General features: G+C 55.5%; 1 protein-coding gene across 5 annotated transcripts in view; it reads left to right on the top strand.

Annotated features, from left to right (window-relative positions):
- The window catches only part of UHRF1 (ubiquitin like with PHD and ring finger domains 1), a 33,094-nt gene that overhangs the window by 17,153 nt on the left and 2,366 nt on the right, over positions 1-13,575 (top strand). For 2 of the 5 annotated variants that reach the window (XM_060145493.1, XM_060145492.1), the window contains exons 6-15: positions 1,118-1,218; positions 1,311-1,497; positions 2,046-2,169; positions 2,261-2,368; positions 2,530-2,733; positions 3,800-3,906; positions 6,284-6,656; positions 8,551-8,692; positions 8,794-8,939; positions 10,689-10,787. In XM_060145493.1, coding sequence (XP_060001476.1) covers positions 1,118-1,218; positions 1,311-1,497; positions 2,046-2,169; positions 2,261-2,368; positions 2,530-2,733; positions 3,800-3,906; positions 6,284-6,656; positions 8,551-8,692; positions 8,794-8,939; positions 10,689-10,787 — 1,591 coding nt within the window. The remainder of the gene's footprint in view (positions 1-1,117; positions 1,219-1,310; positions 1,498-2,045; positions 2,170-2,260; positions 2,369-2,529; positions 2,734-3,799; positions 3,907-6,283; positions 6,657-8,550; positions 8,693-8,793; positions 8,940-10,688; positions 10,788-13,575) is intronic. The other 3 variants (XM_060145496.1, XM_060145494.1, XM_060145495.1) reach the window with 3 other exon arrangements.

Below are 13,575 nucleotides of genomic sequence, written 5' to 3'. Positions count from 1 at the left end.
GCTGCGTTGGGTCTTCATTGCTGCGCATGGGCTTTTCTCTGGTTGCGGCGAGCACCGGCTTCTCACCGTGGTGGCCTCTCTTGTTGCAGAGCACGGGCTCTAGGCACGTGGGCCTCAGTAGTTGTGGCTCGTGGGCTCTAGAGCGCAAGCTCAGTAGTTGTGGTGCACGGGCTTAGTTGCTCTGCGGCATGTGGGATCCTCCAGGACCAGGGCTCAAACCCCTGTCCCCTGCATTGGCAGGCAGACTAATTTATTTGTTGGGGAAGCCTGGTTGTTTGTCCCACAGAATCTGCACAGTCTGGATTTCCCACCAGCATCCTCACGGTGTCATTTCCTCTGTTCCTCTGTTCCTCTTTCCCTGTGTTTCCTGTGAACTGGTGGGTAGATCTGGACCTTCCCATCTAGCTTCACAGGCACGAGCCACACATGCTGCCTATCCCTTGAAATGTGGCCAGGACACATTAAGATGCGTCGTGAGTGTAAAATGCACAATGGATTTCAAAGATGTAGCGCTGAAAAAGAATGCAAACTAGCTTGTTAATAATTCCTTAATGTTTATTACATGTTGAAATGATATTTTGTATACACTGGGTTACATAAAACATCCTCAAATTGATTCCATCTGCTTTTACTCTTTGAATGTGGTTCTCAGACAGTGTGAAATTATACACCTGACTTGCATTTGCTTTCCCTAGATGGTTGCCGATGATGTAGGTGGTGGGATGATTTGATGGAGGTGGTGAGATGATCCCTGGGGTCGTTTTAACTTAGAGGAGTTTTTGTATTTTGATCAGACCTTACTTTGTTGCTTTTGCCTGTTGGGCCTTGTTAATTGGGCCTTGTCTACGCGCAAGTTAGAAATGATTCTCTCAAATGCATCGCATGATGAAACTCTGGTTTGTCTGTTGTTTTCACCTTGTTCCTGATTTGGTAGGACTTGAATTTGCAAGGGGAGTAGCTAATCGAGTTCACAGTGCCCTGCAACAGCCTCTTCTCTGATGCAATTAGAGGCGGAGCTGTTCACAGGCTCTGAGAACTGTGTTGACGTGGCGAAGTCTTCTCGGGCGCTTGGGCAGGGCTGGCCCCGTGGGATGTCCTAACGGCCCGTCTCTCACAGGGATGATTCTCTCAACGACTGTCGGATCATCTTTGTGGACGAGGTTTTCAAGATTGAGCGCCCTGGCGAGGGGAACCCCATGGTGGAAAACCCGACAAGAAGTGAGTTCCGATCCCGCCCCTCTGCAGTGGGCGGGCAGGGCGCCCGGTGTGGCGGGGTCCTGCCCGAGCTGACCCCATCCTCCCGTGTCCAGGGAAGAGCGGGCCCTCCTGCAAGCACTGCAAGGACGACGAGCGGAAGCCGTGCCGCATGTGCGCCTGCCACCTGTGCGGGGGCAAGCAGGACCCCGACAAGCAGCTGCTGTGCGACGAGTGCGACATGGCCTTCCACACGTACTGCCTGTGCCCGCCGCTCAGCAGCATCCCCACCGAGGAGGAGTGGTGAGTGCCCGGAGGCTGCCGGTGACCCCGCGATGACGGTGGGGGCGGGTGCGAGGCCTGGGCCCTGGCTCCCTGCAGGGAGGAGGCAAGGTGGGCAGGAATGCAGCGGGTGTCCCCAGCGCTGGAGGGGACGGTTGTGACACTGGGCTGTGGTCTGAGGACCCCGACCTGCTAACGGCAGTGGCTGTCGTTTGCACCGTCCCCTCCCTGTGGAGTTGGGGAAACCGAGTCCACGGCAGGGAACAGGTGCCGTCGAGCTGCCCTGTGAGTTTGCCACGTGCCGGCTGGACTTGGCCTCGCCGTGGGAGGCACTGCCATTACCAGCGGGAGGGGGTCAGGGTCCGCCGTCCACCACGGGCGCCACTCGCCACACGCGGCTACTTCAGATGTGGCCCGTGCGACCGAGGAACTCGCTTTCTTATGTCACGCTCGTGGATTCAAGTTCAGCCCCCTGCCGCCGCCCCGGTCTTGGATGCACAGGACGGCAGGGGGCTGGAAGGAGGTGGCCGTGCAGCCACGGGCAGAGGGTGACGTCCCTGTGGTCACAGGTACTGCCCCGAGTGCCGGATCGACTCCAGCGAGGTGGTGCAGGCAGGCGAGAAGCTGAAGGAGAGTAAGAAGAAGGCGAAGATGGCGTCGGCCACGTCGTCCTCTCAGCGGGACTGGGGCAAGGTGAGGGGCCCCCGCGCCCCGTGCGCCCCTGCCGCCCCCCACGCCCCTGCGGCCGTTCACGCTGCTCTCCCCTCTGTTTTGGAATGGACAGGGCATGGCGTGCGTGGGCCGCACCAAGGAGTGCACCATCGTGCCGTCCAACCACTTTGGCCCCATCCCGGGCATCCCCGTGGGCACCATGTGGAGGTTCAGAGTCCAGGTACCTGCAGACGTCGGGCCCCGGCCTTCCAGGAGCCCCTCCACTGGGGAGGGCTATCCCAAGGGCAGGAGGCTGGGGATTCACGCCAGGTCCTTCCCTGGTGTGGCCAGGACTCGATCTCTCGGGGGCAGAGGTTCTCATAACAGAAGTGATGCTTTCAGTGGAAGAGTCAGGCGCTGGCTCCAAAGGCGGGAGCGAAGAGGGCCGTCGAGCAGCGGCTGGTCCAGGAGGTGCCACTTATTTCTCGGTGGTGTTCACAGGTCAGCGAGTCTGGGGTCCATCGACCTCACGTGGCAGGCATCCACGGCCGGAGCAATGATGGGGCGTACTCCCTGGTCCTGGCTGGAGGGTATGAGGACGACGTGGTGAGTGTGGGAAGCTGGTCTTGTTTCTATGTAATTGTGGCAAATACTCAGTGTAAAACTTAACCATCTTAATTATTTTTAAGAGCACGCTCAGTGACATTAAGCACATTCACACTGTCGTGCAACCATCCCCACGGTCCATCTCCAGAACTTTCTCATCTTCCCAAACTGAAACTCTGTCCCCAGGAAACGCTGACTCTCCAGCCCCTCCCCCAGCCCCTGTCCTTACCATCTACTTCCTGTCTCTGTGGATCTGATTCTCTAGGGACCTCCTGTGAGTGGAATCACAGTATTCGTCCTTTTGTGTCTGGATTATCTCACTGAGCATCATGTCCTCAAGGTCCATCCACGGTGTAGCATGTGTCAGAATCTCCTTCCTTTTTTTTTTTTTTTTTTTGCGGTACGCGGGCCTCTCACTGTTGTGGCCTCTCCCATTGCGGAGCACAGGCTCCGGACGTGCAGGCTCAGCGGCCATGGCTCACGGGCCCAGCCGCTCCGCGGCATGTGGGATCTTCCCGGACCGGGGCACGAACCCGTGTCCCCTGCATCGGCAGGCAGACTCTCAACCACCGCGCCACCAGGGAAGCCCAGAATCTCCTTCCTTTTTAAGGCTTAACAATATTCCAGTGTGTGGACGGACCACATTTTTGTTCATCCAGTCATGCATCGGTGGATGCCTGGGTTGTTTCCACATTTTAGCTACTGTGAGTAATGCTATGAACCTGGATCTGCAAAAATCTCTTCAAGGCCCTGTTTTCAGTTCTTCTGGGTATAAAGAAGTGTGATTGCCGGATCATATGGTGATTCTGTTTTTAGTTTGTTGAGGAACCTCCATACTGTTTTCCACAGCAGCTGCACCATTTTCCATCCCTACCAGCTGTGCACAGGGTTCCAGTTTCTCCACACTGTCACCGACACTTGTTACTATCTGTTTCTTTGGTAGTTGATCCTGACATCCTGATTCTTTGACGGTTGACATCCTGACGGGTGTGTGTGGGTTTGTTTTGAGTGGGTCTCTCCTCTCCTCTGTGCGGAGGGTTCAGCCTGCCCTCCGTATCTGTTTCAGGACCACGGGAACTCGTTCACGTACACAGGTAGCGGTGGACGAGACCTTTCCGGTAACAAGCGGACTGCAGAGCAGTCTTGTGATCAGAAACTCACCAACACCAACAGGTTTGCAGAATCGAGTGTTCCTATATCTTCACCAGCACGTGTCTGTCTGCCTTGTCCTCTGGTGGCTTCACAGGGGAGGGGATGGGTCCCATTTGGGGCTTTCATGTGCAGGAAGTTAGATTCCCATTAAGATTGTGATGGAACGTAGGGACCTCGAATGTCCATCTCTTCCCTACTCTGTCCACCTGTGAGTCAGTCAGATGCACTGAAGCAAACTTTTCCCCCAAAAGGCCAGATAATAAACGTATTTGGCTTTGTGGGCCGCACGGTCTCTGTGGCAACCACTCAATTCTGCCGTCATAGCACGTGAGCAGCCACAGGGCACATGTAAAAGAGTGTGGACAGCTCTGTTGCAGTAGAACTTTATCTGCAACACCACAGGTGGGCAGGAGTTTGCTGAGCCTCGATTACAGGATGGGATACAGCATCACAGAGCCCAAAGGAAAAGACAGAGATTTGATGACCTAAGTATTATAAATTATACCAATAAAACCCATAAGTACAATGAAAAGGCAGGTGACTCTTGGGGGAAAAGTCTGCCACAAACATGACACCTGATGATGGTTATGCCCTTATATGTAAAGAGCTGTGTTGCAAATCAATAAGAAAAACTTACAGAAAAAAGCAAAGGACATGCAAATCATTCTGCCAAGTAACACAGATCTACAGTGGCCATGAAAATTTGTTCACCTTTAGTGATCAAAGAAATAACACATTGAAGTAATGATGAGATACTATTTATTTACCCTGTACAGTTGGCCCCAAATTCTCCAGTGTTGAGAAATGCCAAGGCATAGACTAGCGTTCCACTGTTGGTAGAAATACAAATTGGTATTTCTTTCCAGAAAGCTCTTTGCCTAAATATCTTTCTTTAAAAAAGAGGGAAGGGTTCGTTTTCGTGCATGTATTAGTCTAGTAGAATATTTAAATTTCGCTAGCCATTTAAAAAAAATCTCATTTTGGGGACTTCTCTGATGATCCAGCAGTTAAGACTCCGTGCTTCCACTGCAGGGGGCGCGGGTTCGATCCCTGGTCGGGGAACTAAGATCCCGCATGCCACATGGGGCAGCCAAGAAAAAAAAAAAAATCTCATTTTCGGAGGAGATTTGACAGTGTGAGGAACTGCTCGTGAGCAGTGATAAAAGTCTGGACTTAAAACTCTAAGAAATCCGTTCTTTACCAACCGCCATCTGCACGGAGAACAGCTGTGCGGCGGCAGCTCTCTTTCTTGCTCACCTGAGGAAGGTGGCGGCGTTGCATCAGATGCTGAGCTGACCTCCGGTCCACCGACCCCAGGCCGCTGTGCCCCTTGTCGGGACAGGCCTGCCGGCCCAGGCCGCGTTTGTGTGCCACCTGCTTTCTCCTGGGTGACGTCTTCCCCCACATCGTGTTAGTGTCCTGTGGCTCTGGTACCAAAACACTGCCCACCTGGGTGGTTTAGAACAACAGGAATTTATTCGTGCCTAATTCCGGAGGCCCAGAGTCCAAAGTCAAGGTGTCTCGGGGCCGTCCTCCATCTGGAACCTCCAGGGGAGGGTCCTTCCTTGGTGTCCCTTGGCTTGTAGATGTGACTCTCCAAGCCCTGCCTCAGTCTTCATGGGGCCCTGTCCCCTAGTGTGTCTGTTTTCTTTTTTTATTTAGTTTTAATTTTTATTTATTTATTATGTTTTTAAAAATTGTTTATTTATTTTTGGCTGTGTTGGGTCTTCGTTGCTGCGCGCGGGCTTTCTCTAGTTGCGGCGAGCGGGGGCTGCTCTTCGTTGTGGTGTGCGGGCTTCTCATTGCGGTGGCTTCCCTTGTTGCGGAGCACGGGCTCTAGGTGCGCGGGCTTCAGTAGTTGTGGCACGCAGGCTTCGGTAGTTGTGGCTTGCAGGCTCTAGAGCGCAGGCTCAGTAGTTGTGGCGCACGGGCTTAGTTACTCTGCAGCACGTGGGATCTTCCCAGACCAGGGCTCGAACCCGTGTTCCCTGAATTGGCAGGCAGATCCTTAACCACTGCGCCACCAGGGAAGTCCTAATTTTTATTTTTTAATTATTTATTTAAAAAATTTTTTCTTCTTTTTTTTGGGGCCATGTCTCGGTGTGGCTTGTGGGATGTGGGATCTTAGTTCCCCGACGTGGAATTGAACCGGGGCCCTCGAGAGTGAGAGCGCTGAGTTCCCACCGGGGAATCCCCTCAGTTTCCCTTTCCTTATAAGGACACCGGTCATTGGGTTTAGGGCCCACCCTAATCCATTCTGACCGCCTCCGAACTTGACTTCATCTGCAAGCACTGACTTTCCAAAGGTCACATGTTCACGGGGCGGGGGGCTTGGGACGCCGCGACCCCCTCTCTCTGGGGGATGCAGTCCAGCGTGTGGGCCCGGCTCTCCCCGCAGGGCGCTGGCTCTGAACTGCTTTGCCCCCATCAACGACCTCAAAGGGGCCGAGGCCAAGGACTGGCGGTCGGGAAAGCCGGTCCGGGTGGTGCGGAACGTCAAGGGCCGCAAGCACAGCAAGTACGCCCCCATCGAGGGCAACCGGTATGACGGCATCTACAAGGTGAGTGGGGGCCCCCGTGCCTGCCCCCCGCCCCTGGCCCCCAGGTCACTGACCCCGCGCTTCTTCCCACAGGTCGTGAGGTACTGGCCCGAGAAGGGCAAGTCTGGCTTCCTGGTGTGGCGCTTCCTCCTGCGCAGGGATGACGTCGAGCCGGGGCCCTGGACCAAGGAGGGGAAGGACCGGATCAAGAAGCTGGGGCTGACCATGCAGGTGCGTCCAGGCCTGTGATCACAGCTGGAGCTCGTGCCCGGGGCCTGGGCCGGGAGCGTCTGAGCGGGGAGCCATGCTCTCTGGGGTTTTTCTCATCCCGGACGATTTCCAGGCTGTGAGCTGGTGACACCTCGCTGGCTGTACCATCCCTGTCCTTCAGCCAGTGGATATAGGGGAGGGGTGGCTCGGGCAGGTTTGCGTCTTTGCTTTGTGATGTTAGAGCTGAGAGCTGGGCTTCCTTATCTGAGCTGTGTTTGAAGAGCTTATCCGAAATCAATCTGGAGTCCGGTCTCCTCTCTCTTGGCCAGTCCCCTCCCATCCCCTCTTCTCCTCCCCCTCTTCCCTGTCTCTTTGTTTTTTTGTTTCTTTTTGACCGCACCTTGCAGCATGCAGGACCTCTCTGACCAGGGATTGAACCTGTGCCCCCTTCATTGAAAGGCGAGTCTTAACCACTGGACCTCCAGGGAAGTCCCCCATCTCTCTTCCTCCTGTCTGTCCATCACCTCTCCCTACCCCCAAAGCAGACAAACCAATAAAATTGGTCTAAATATAGAATAGAGCAAGGTCTAAATGTAAAGATAGGGTGGACTGATCCCCTGGAGCAATCACTCACCTCTTTATAGCAGCAGAATCCTCCGTCTTCAAGAGTTCGCCCAGTGCGTGCAGAGTACGGCTTTTTTGCACTATAATTATGGTGTTTTCTATTCCTCCTGGTGAGCCGATTTCCAGCTGATAAGTCGTGGTGGGACTATTTAAGGAATCTTAATTGCTGTTGAGAGTCTGATAGCACCTACCCCGCCCCGCCCCCTGCCCCCACACCGGGAGGCCACAAAGAGTTGCCTTTTGAACACACTGGTTGTTCCACAGGGAATTGTATTTTATTTTATTTTATTTATTTATTTATTATTATTATTTTTTAACATCTTTATTGGAGTATAACTGCTTTACAATGGTGTGTTAGTTTCTGCCTTATAACAAAGTGAATCAGCTATACATACACATATGTCCCCATATCTCCTCCCTCTTGCGTCTCCCTCCCACCCTCCCTGTCCCAGCCCTCTAGGTGGTCACAAACACAGGGACTTTTAGAGGCGGAGGAACTGGGGAGAGACAGCCATGGGTCAGGCATGTCACTGTTTGGTGAGAGGAGGATGTTTTATTTAGAACTTAGGCCTTCGTTGCAAGTTTGTGTTGCTAGAAAAGCTTGAGGGTTTCTTGATGAAACACTGGAGAATCGAATGTGGTTGTAGGTGCCTTAGAACCCCATTTCTAATTAGATAATGCCTGATGGGGCTCAGAGGAGTCCAAGACCCATCAGAATCGGGTTGTGGAGCGAAGGCCCTGGGCCAGTGGTGAGTAAACGAAGTCTTCCTGGGGCCCAGCCACGCCCATTCAATCCCACAGGGGCTGGGCCGGCTTTTGTCCCCACAGAGCCCGAAACTTTTACTGCCTGGCCCCTGGCTTGAAAAGTTTGCCTACTTCTTATCGAAAGATAAGAAGGAAAGATACCAAGACTGTCTTGGGAGTTCCCTGGCCGTCCAGTGGTTAGGACTCGACACTTTCACTGCCGAGGCCGAGGGTTCAATCCCTAGTCAGGGAACCAAGATCCTATCCTACAAGCCGTGGGGCACGGCCAAAAAAACCCAAAAAATAAAACAAAAGGAAAAAGACTGTCTTCTTTGCTTGACCTGGTGGTGGGCCTCTACCGTGCGTTACCTCGCTCACTGCCGCTGTGCCATTAACGTTTGTTCCTGTGAGTTTCTGTGCTTAGTTACTGCTCCAGAGTTAAGTTGGTGCAGGCCTCTGAGCTGAGGCCAAGGGAGCACAGAGTCCGTCTCTGGGGCCCGGCTGGGGACTGGGTAGGGGTGACCGTCCTGTCTTCTCCTCCTCACAGTACCCGGAAGGCTACCTGGAGGCCCTGGCCAGGAGGGAGAAGGAGAAGGAAAACAGCAAGACGGAAGCCCTGGAGAAGGAGGACGACGGGGAGGAGGACTTCGCGTCCCCCAGGAAGGGCAAGCGGAAAAGCAAGTCGGCTGGTGGGTGTCTCAGCGGCCGTCCTCGTACTCGGGACCCCATCCTCGTGCTCGGGGGGCGGGATGGGGGGGCCTCCACCCTCACCCGCCCTGCTCTGTCCCAGGAGGCGACGGGTCCTCGCGAGGGGCACCCAAGAAGACCAAGGTGGAGCCCTACAGCCTCACCACCCAGCAGAGCAGCCTCATCAAGGAGGACAAGAGCAACACGAAGCTGTGGACGGAGATCCTGAAGTCACTCAAGGACGGGCCGGTGAGCCCCCCTACCCTCGCCCGGGCGGCGGGGGCCTCTTTCTTTCCGTTGTGATAAAATAGAGAAAACATGAAACTGACCATCTGAACTATTTGAAGTGCACAGCTCAGTGGCATTAAGCCTGTCGTGCAACCATCCCCACCATTGTCTCCAGAACTTTCTCATCTTCCCAAACTGAAACTCTGTCCCCATGAAACGCTGACTCCCCAGCCCCTGGCCCCCACCATCTACTTCCTGTCTCAGTGGATCCGACTCCTCTAGGGACCTCACATGAGTGGAATCAGACAGTGTGTGTCCTTCTGTGTCTGGTTTCTCTCACTGAGCATCATGTCCTCAGGGTCCATCCGTGTTGTGGCAGGTGTCAGACTCTCCTTCCTTTTTTAAGGCTGTGTAATATTCCACTGTACAGATGGAATTTGTTTATCCATCATCTCTCAGTGGACACTTGGGTTGCTTCCAGCTTTTGGCTGTTGTGAACAGTGCTGCTGTGAACACAGGTGGGCAAGTCTCTGCGGCCCTGTCTTCAGTTCTCTTGGGCATAAACCCAGAAGTGGGATTGCCGGATCATGAAGTCATTCTGTGTTCAAATTTCTGAGGAACCGCCAAACCGGCGCTGTCTTTTTTTTGATCCTCCTGCCTTAGTGGGGTGAGTGACATTGATGGGTCACTGGAAGTGAGTGGCTCAGCGTCCTCTGGCTGCCCCTGCCTGGTGGGGGTTGGCTCTCCATGGCTCACGGTCAGGGTCAAACCCAGATCCTCTGAGCCCTGGGCGAGCGGCCCGTTACTGCTGACGTCCTCTCCTTCTGGACTCTTCCTCCTGGTCATGCCGTTGCACGGCCTCTGCCCTCGTGGGTTTCTCTTTGGGGAAGTACCCTCCACCCCAGCCCTCCCGGCTCAGTCTCCCTCCGGCATGAAATCACTGTGGCTGCCCTAACAAGTGAGCCTTTAGGGGTAAAATCCAAGCGTGGGCAGGGCTGGTCCTTCCGGAGGCTCCAGGGGAGCATCAGTTCCCGCCTTTTCCAGCTTCTGGAGGCACCTCATCCCTGGCTTTCGGCCCCGTCCTCTATCCTCGTATCTCTGTCGTATCCAGCAGCGCAGCATCTCCCGTCTCTCTCTGCCTCTGACCCTCCCGCCTCCCTCTTATAAGGACCCTGTGATGACGTTGGGCTCCCCGGGGAATCCAGGGTCATCCCTGTCTCAAGGGCCTTAACCCCACCTGCGAAGTCCCCTCTGCCCCATGAGGTGACAACGTCCACAGGTCCCGGGCTTCGAACGTGGACATCTTAGGAGGCTGTGATTCAGCCACCCCACGTCCTTCGGGTCTCTCTGCTGACAGGTCACCTTCTCCACAGGGGGACTCTGACCGCCCTCCTTCTGGGGCTCCCTGCTGTCCTTTCCCCAGCACTGCTGTGACCTTTCTGTCTTTCACCTGCTTAATCTCTGGTCTTCCCCGCTGGGCCCCAGGCTCCCAGAAGGCAGGCGTTTCTCTGTCTCATCCGCTGCTGGAGCCCGGGGTCTGAGCAGTGGGCGGCAGGCAGGCGGTGCCGTGTGTCGCAGGGCTGGGCTCTGTGCCGAGAGAAGCGCTGATGGAGTGCGGCCTTGATCTCCAGCCTGCGTGTGCTCCGGTGCCGCAGGATGAGACTCGGGCCGGGGCGAGGGCTAAGCAGGGAGTCTGGGGACCCGTCGTGCTCGTTCACTCTGGGGAACTGAGCCTTTGCCGGGCTCATGCACCCTCTCCTCTGCTTCCAGAAATTCCTAAGCAAAGTGGAGGAGGCGTTCCAGTGCATTTGTTGCCAGGAGCTGGTGTACCGCCCGGTCACGACCGTGTGCCAACACACCGTGTGCAAGGTGAGCGGGCACCGAGGGCCCCAGGCGGGTCCCGGAGGGGTGTCGGACCCACGCTGCCAACCTGGGCTTGCCGGTTCTGCTTCTGCACCTCCCGCCCCCGGCCCTTCGAGGGGATTGAGGGTCTCTTTTCCAGGTGACCTGGGTTACAGTAGCACCCCAGCCTTAATCACAGGCGCCCATCACTCGCTCCCTGCTCCCCACCCCCCTGGTGCCCCGGAATCCAACGCAAACTCCTCGCCCAGCCACTGCCCACCCTGCCATCATCCCGAACCTCCAGCCACACCGGCCCTCTGCTGTGCCTTCAACAGGTCGGCGCCTACTTTCCTTGGGGGCCACGCACTGGTCCTCTCCAGCCTCTTAGATGCCTGGAGGTCCGGTGTGGGAGAGGTTGGGCTATTGTCCTGGCCTGGGATCTGGTCACACTAAATGACTAAGTGGGCTGGGCTGGAGATGCCTGAGGCGCTTATCCCCTAGAGGAGCAGGGAGGAAGGCTTCCTGGAGGAGGTGGCATTAACCTGCCACCTGAGGCGGTCCTTGGGGCAGCATCCCAGGTAGGCAGAGTGACCTGTGCAGAAGCTTAGACCCACAGGCATGTTGGAGTAGCCAGGGCCTCTTGGGGACAAGGGCAGGGTAGCGGGGCCGGGTGGTGGGTCTGGAGGGTTCCGGCCAGTGGTCAGCCTTAGGAGGGAAACAGTACCTGATCTGATGCTTTTGAAAGAAGAGATTGGGAGGGGCTGAGATTGGGCCAGACCAGGGTCTCTCCCCAAGCAGTGCTGACGTTTGGGGCCGGATCGTTCTCTGTCGTGGGGTGAACGACACCAGAGTGAACACACCATGGGGTGTCCTGAGTGCTGGGGGGCTGAGCAGCATCTGAGGCCCCACCCACTCGGTCCCAGGGGTCCCCCAACTTGGGAAGCGCTGGTCTGCGTGTATGGTGTCTTTGCAGTGCCTTCTGGCCAGAGTCGGTCAGTAGGAACTCATGGGCGGTGTAGGCACGTAATTTAGAAGGGACTGTCCCTGCCTCCCGGTCACCCTGGGTCTCTGAGCTGCTCTCTCGCCTCGGGGCCGTCTTGGTCCAGGGCGTCGGGTCACTTATCAGACCAGGGGATAGACTCTGAGAACATGGACACTTGGGCAGCAGTCGTGCCATGTGGCCTGACCGAGGCCCTTCAGCTGTGTGGGCAGGAGAGATGCCCCTGGGTGTCTGAGGCCGTGTGGAGCCCGAGGGGGCTCAGAGGCTTGGCGGGGCGGGGTGAGAACACATCGTCGGGGTCGGCAGTGTGGCTTTGACCTCCGGCTTTGCCCTTTCTGGCTGTGTGACCTTGGAAAGCCTGTAACCGTGCTGAGCCCCTTTGCCCCGTGGAAAGGGGCATCACAGCACCCTTCTGGCTTTGAGGTGTACCCGGCCAGCGCGCAGTTGGACACTGAGACGTGGGGCGCGTGCGAGGTCAGGCCGAGCGGCTCAGGGAGTCACCACACCCGCGGCCGCTGTGCCGCCAGTGTGAAGGAGGTGGCCCTGGTGAGTGCGTGTCCGTCCTGGGCATCCTCACGACTGTCCTTCGTCTCCCGTGAGCTCAGCGTCTGAGGGGCTGTGGGGAAATGGCTTTGACCCTCCACCCTGACGTCCCAGCATTTGATTTTGTTTTTACTCTATTAAAATATTTTCACTGTGGTAATATACAGATAACATAACCTTTACCGTTTTAACTATTTTTTAGGTGCACAGCTCAGTGGTATTAAGTACATTCACACTGTTGTGCAACCATCCCCACCATCCATCTTCAGAACTTTCTCATCTTCCCAAACTGAAACTCTGTCCCCATGAAACACTCACTCCCCAGCCCCTCCCCCAGCCCCTGGCCCCTAACCATCTACTTCCTGTCTCTGTGGATCTCACTCTCTAGGGACCTTGCATGAGTGGAATCAGACATTGTCTGTCCTTCTGTGTCTGGCTTCTCTCACTGAGCATCGTGTTCAGGCTCATCCATGTTGTCACGTGTGTCAGAACCTCTTTCCTTTTGAAGGCTGAGTCACATGGCAGCGCGTGGATGGACCACATTGTGTTTAGCCATCATCCGTGGATGGACTCTTGGTGTTTCCACCTTTTGGCCATTGTGAATCGTGCAGCGATCCAGAACCTGATTTTGAACCCAAGTCTTAGTGTGTTGAGCAGAAAGCACTACCTCTCGTGCCTGGGATTAGGCTGTAGACTTTATATTGGACAAGAACACAGGAGTTTATTTTTTTTTTTGTCTTTGTTGTATTTTTTTGACTGTGCTGGGTCTTCATTGCTGTGCTTGCACTTTCTCTAGCTGTGGCGAGCGGGGGCTACTCTTTGTTGTGGTGCACAGGCTTCTCATTGCAGTGGCTTCTTTTGTTTCAGAGCACGGGCTCTAGGAGGGCGGGCTCAGTAGTTGTGGCACACGGGCTTCAGTAGTTGTGGCCCGTGGGCTCCATAGTTGTGGCACGCGGGCTCTAGAGCACAGGCTCAGTAGTTGCAGAGCACCGGCTCTAGGCGTGCGGGCTCAGTAGTTGTGGCTCATGGGCTCTAGAGTGCAGGCTCAGTAGTTGTGGCGCACTGGCTTAGTTGCTCCGCGGCATGTGGGATCTTCCCGGACCAGGACTCGAACCCGTGTCCCCTGCATCGACAGGTGGATTTTTAACCACTGGACCACCAGGGAAGTCCAGGACTTTTTAAAAATAGGGATCAAAAGCAGCCGTCTGCGTCCAGCGGTAGCGTGACGTGGCAGCAGCAGGTTTTCACCAGCTTGGTGTTGCCCCTCACCCA

Source organism: Lagenorhynchus albirostris, chromosome 3 (assembly GCF_949774975.1).
Source record: "Lagenorhynchus albirostris chromosome 3, mLagAlb1.1, whole genome shotgun sequence".
Taxonomy (NCBI): domain Eukaryota; kingdom Metazoa; phylum Chordata; class Mammalia; order Artiodactyla; family Delphinidae; genus Lagenorhynchus; species Lagenorhynchus albirostris.
The sequence above is the reverse complement of the archived record's forward strand: the minus strand, read 5'-3'. Positions and strand labels throughout refer to the sequence as shown.